Here is a 4,264-nt window from a genome sequence, read left to right as displayed (position 1 = left end):
ATATTTTCTAACATTGCAAGTTCTTATTTGTTAGAGACATTGAGCTACAAAAAAATGGACAAAACATGGTGTCTATCATGTACTCAACATCATAATCTATTATCTGATTTCATCCATGCTAAAGCAATTACCAAAGATAATGAGAAGGGCTGGGTGATCTTACGAAGAAGCCATCATCTTGACAGAAAAATCCCCTTTCTACACGCTCCGGTGCCCCTAGATGGAGCAGCTGCTGGACGAGCGGAGGTTGAGGGGTGGAGCCAACTCCGGCGCACCTCGATGGAGCAGCTGCACGACGAGCGGAGGTTGAGGGGTGGAGGGCAGCCGGTCGGCGCAGCCACGTGGTTGAGGGAGAGGACAGCGCCTGAGGTGGATAAGGAGGAGGCGTGCGCCTCGCCAAATACGGCCGCGGTGGCTGCCGCATCCGCCGCCGGAGAGGCTCTCGCCGGAGCCGTACGCCGGAGATGGATAAGGCGGAGGCGCCTCGCCAAATACGTCCGCCGTGGCTCTCGTCGGATTTGGAGAAGGCGCCTCCGCCGGAGTTGGAGAAGACGGAGGCGTCCGCCGCCCTCCGCCGGAGATGGAGAAGGGGTGGAGATGAGGGGCCGCCGGAGACGAGGGGAGATGGAGAACCTCGCCAAATACGTCCGCCGTGGCTCTCGCCGGATTTGGAGAAGGCGCCTCCGCCGGAGTTGGAGAAGACGGAGGCGTCCGCCGCCCTCCGCCGGAGATGGAGAAGGGATGGAGACGAGGGGCCGCCAGAGATGGAGAAGCGGTGGAGACGAGGGGAGATGGAGAAGGGGTGGAGACGAGGGGCGAGCGGGGTGGAGACGAGGGGCGAGCGTACGAATGGATTAGGGCGAAAGTTTAGGTTCGGTCCTACTAAAAAAAAAATTTATAACAGGTGGTGATTACCTTTTTACCCCTGTCATGGAGGTACTCCATCTGTTTCCCGGTTAGTACTCCGTGGGACTGCTGCTGGAATACCAGATCGCACAGTCCGTTGGATTAAGTAAAATGAACGGTGCCTAATCATTTCGGGGTACAGTAAAGGAGCTCTTCTTTCCACCTATTGCCATCGTCCTCACGCACCTAACTAATTGAACCAGACATGTGGAAGCTGTAACTCGAGTGAGTTGGGAAACTTCCTTCGTCCTCTCCGCAGTTGCAGGCAAGACATTGCTAGGATTGTTCCATGTCTTTGCCAAGATAGAGATCTCTGCCGGAGGACGAGCGAATGAAGCGGATCTGCTCTCGGGTCTTCGGTGTTCACACGCCGCGCCCGCACAGAACACTGGACAGCAGTCATAGTCAAACGAACTGGTGAACTCGCAGAGAAAGATGCTCTCGAGCCTTGACAGGTCGGTCGGTGCCACTGCCAGTCCCCTCTGTCTACGACTACGAGGTCAACGCCTCGTCCACGCTGGGGTATCAAGAGTTTTTTTTTTTGCGGGTATCAAGAGTTGCCACACAATCATGGCGGGACTACTGTCTACTGCATCACGACAACACTGCTATGTGACAGCACACCAAAACTTAACTTGGTGCAACTCTCACCGAGAACAACTTTATTATACGGAAAACAACTGACGGGTTCAGCCACGATTTGGTGTGTACGAAACCGAATCAACCGACACGCCTAAAGTAAATGCGAAAGTAAAACGTTTCACGCCTACAAGCTCGCCGAAGCTTCGACCGGTCGTGTCCACGCGCACAGCCTCCTAACCATTCAGATCGCAACACGTAAGGTACGAGGGCCCACCCCAACGCTCGTCCTCCTTCTCCCCTCATCTACTTCGCGCTCACGCTGGCCTGCAACTTCTTCTCCGTCATGCATCGGACGGAGGAGAAGACCCCGAGGAAGGGCGCTGCCGCGTCCAGGTGGAGCGCGCGGTGGCGGCAGAGGAAGCACGGGGAGGAGACGAGGAGGAGGAAGCGCGAGGAGGGACATGGCAGGCGGAGCAGGATCTCGTCCACTACGTCGTCGGACGCCTCCCGGGACGGCGACAATGGTCATGGGCGGGTGTGGGAGCTCGGCGAAGCAGCAACAACAGCTGTGAAAATGGCTATATCAAATTCCATCGCTGGTTGTAGCAAAATCGACTATGGTTGCAGCAAAACAGCGTCATCGTCGTCGCGGGTCGCTGCTAATACAAGTTTTGAAGCTTTTTTCAATGCCGGTTGTAGCTTTTGTAACAGCCGGTTGCAATTTGTGTTTGTCGTTTGCTTCCGTCTGTATGGTCGAAAACTTTTTTCATCGCCGGATGAAGCTTTTTTCGTCACGAGTTGAAGCTTTTATCGTCACCGGTTGTAACTTTTCTTGGTCGTCCATAGCTTCCGCCGTATACAGGTTGAAGTTTTTTTCATCACCGGTTCTAGTTTCTTTGGTCATCGGTTGCAGTACTGGGCATCTACTAGGAAGGGGACAGACGAATGCATAACAAAACCAAGAGTTCTTAGATGACTGTCATCTAGTACTAGGAAGGGGACAGGCGAATGCATAACAAAACTAAGAGTTCTTACATCACTGTCATCTAGTAGTGATCTATACGCTTTTATATTAGTTTACAGAGGGAGTACTATGAAGGGGACAGACGAATGCATAACGAAACCAAGAGTGCCAAGTCAAAGTACCCAGTAGATCACGTCCTTGACAAAAGAGTAACATGTGGACTTGTGCTTGATCATGCGGAGGCCATTGTCATCACCGCGCAAAATCTGTACGCCAGTGAGCACCGCAAACTCCTCACCTGCAAATCCAAATGTGTCACCGACCTCAATGGTCTTGGCAACACAAAATTTGCCATCGCCAAGGTATACCAGTTCGAAAGACGTCGCACACCAGTCCTCTTCCTTGGGCGGGTTCAGATCCTCAAAGTGCTGCAGAACGGGCGGTTGTTGTCTGTCCTCCTCCATGGCAGAAAGGTCCAGAGCGCACAGGCGCTTATGTACTTGGCTTCCCCATGAAAGGGCAGAGCCCACTCCCCGACGCGCCTCCATTGCTCCACGTTCCTCGACGTGTCAAAGCAATAGGTGCCAATGCGCCTGTCCTCGCATGGCATGTAGATGGTGGAGCACCTGTTGGCCTTGTTAACCATGCTAGTGTAGGAGGCGATACAGAGGGTTGGTAGTCTGGTTCGAGGACGAATGGAGGCGGCCGGAGAACCCGCCAGCGCCAGCCTCTATGCATTTCGCGCACCTCATGGCCGCCGGTCCTGGGCCCGTGCTCGAGGACCTCGAAGCAGGAAACGGTGTAGTCCTCACTGGAGCCATATGCATCCATGGACTCCCCGAGGCACCTCTCCATGACGTAGAGGCTGTTCTCGGCGGCGCCGGGTATGGGGATGGAGAGGCACACGGGGTTCCACCCCTTGGGCTCGTTGATCCAGGGCAGATGAAGGAAGAGACGCTCGTCGGCATCGTACAGCATGCTTTCGCCGGCCACGTTGGCGCCTACGATCCTGCCTTCGCCGCCGCCCATGGGCGCGAACAAATCAATGCCGCCCATGAGCGGCAGAGTGGTCGGGGATGGAGAGAAGCTCACCGCTGGCTCGGGCAGAGAAAGGGCCTGCATTTCCAGAGCACAATCCTTGGCCTTGTTTGCGATCGACGCTGCTGGCTCACCTGCTGATTCGTAGAAGAGATGCTTGTACGGGTCGATTCGCCGCACCGAGTGGACGCCTGTGGAAGTATTCTTCACCACCACATTGAGAAGCCGCCGTATCATCTTCGATCGTCTGCGCCCCAATAGTCAATCGCAGCCTTGCTGATAAAAGAGAAAAAAGTGATCAATAATTTGGTGAGACGTTTAGAAAGGCAGAGGCTTTCGCCGAATAATAATACCTGAAAACCAAATGATCAACGAACAAGGTCCTTTGCCAAGAGAAGTAGGAGGGGATTGGTGCGGCGGCGGAGACTGGGAAGGGGGAGCTTAGGTGTTTCCGGTTTGCCCTGGTTCCGTCCTTTTTTTGAGGCAGTTCTGGCCGTGAGTTGGAATTTTTTTTTAATCAACCTTGCCCTGAGTATTTTTTTAGAATTCTCCTCAACTTTCTTTCTTTTTTGAACATCATTACAGACACAAGCGCTCATATACACGCGCATACACTCACCCCTATAAACACACACACGCACACCCTACCCCTATGAGCACCTCCGAAAGACTGAGCCGGCATCGTAGGCGCCTCTTTCTTTTTTGAGATTTATGAAGTCATCGTAGGCGCCTCGTCATCGACGGAAACATCTTCTCCCATTAAATGCGCATCGC

At 53.8% G+C, this 4,264-nt stretch overlaps 1 protein-coding gene across 1 annotated transcript; it reads right to left on the bottom strand.

The window, feature by feature from the left end:
- Window positions 1-2,455: 2,455 nt before the first annotated feature.
- LOC123169805 (uncharacterized) lies at window positions 2,456-3,960 on the bottom strand. The gene is made up of 2 exons (XM_044587678.1): window positions 3,844-3,960; window positions 2,456-3,766 (listed from the first exon to the last, which is right to left on the bottom strand). The coding sequence occupies exon 2, from the start codon at window positions 3,725-3,727 to the stop codon at window positions 2,945-2,947; it is 783 nt and encodes a 260-aa protein (XP_044443613.1). The 5' UTR covers window positions 3,728-3,766; window positions 3,844-3,960; the 3' UTR covers window positions 2,456-2,944.
- Between the last annotated feature and the right edge of the window lie 304 nt (window positions 3,961-4,264).

Source organism: Triticum aestivum, chromosome 7D (assembly GCF_018294505.1).
Source record: "Triticum aestivum cultivar Chinese Spring chromosome 7D, IWGSC CS RefSeq v2.1, whole genome shotgun sequence".
Lineage (NCBI taxonomy): Eukaryota > Viridiplantae > Streptophyta > Magnoliopsida > Poales > Poaceae > Triticum > Triticum aestivum.
Note: the sequence above shows the minus strand (reverse complement) of the source record. Positions and strands in the feature narration are given on the sequence as shown.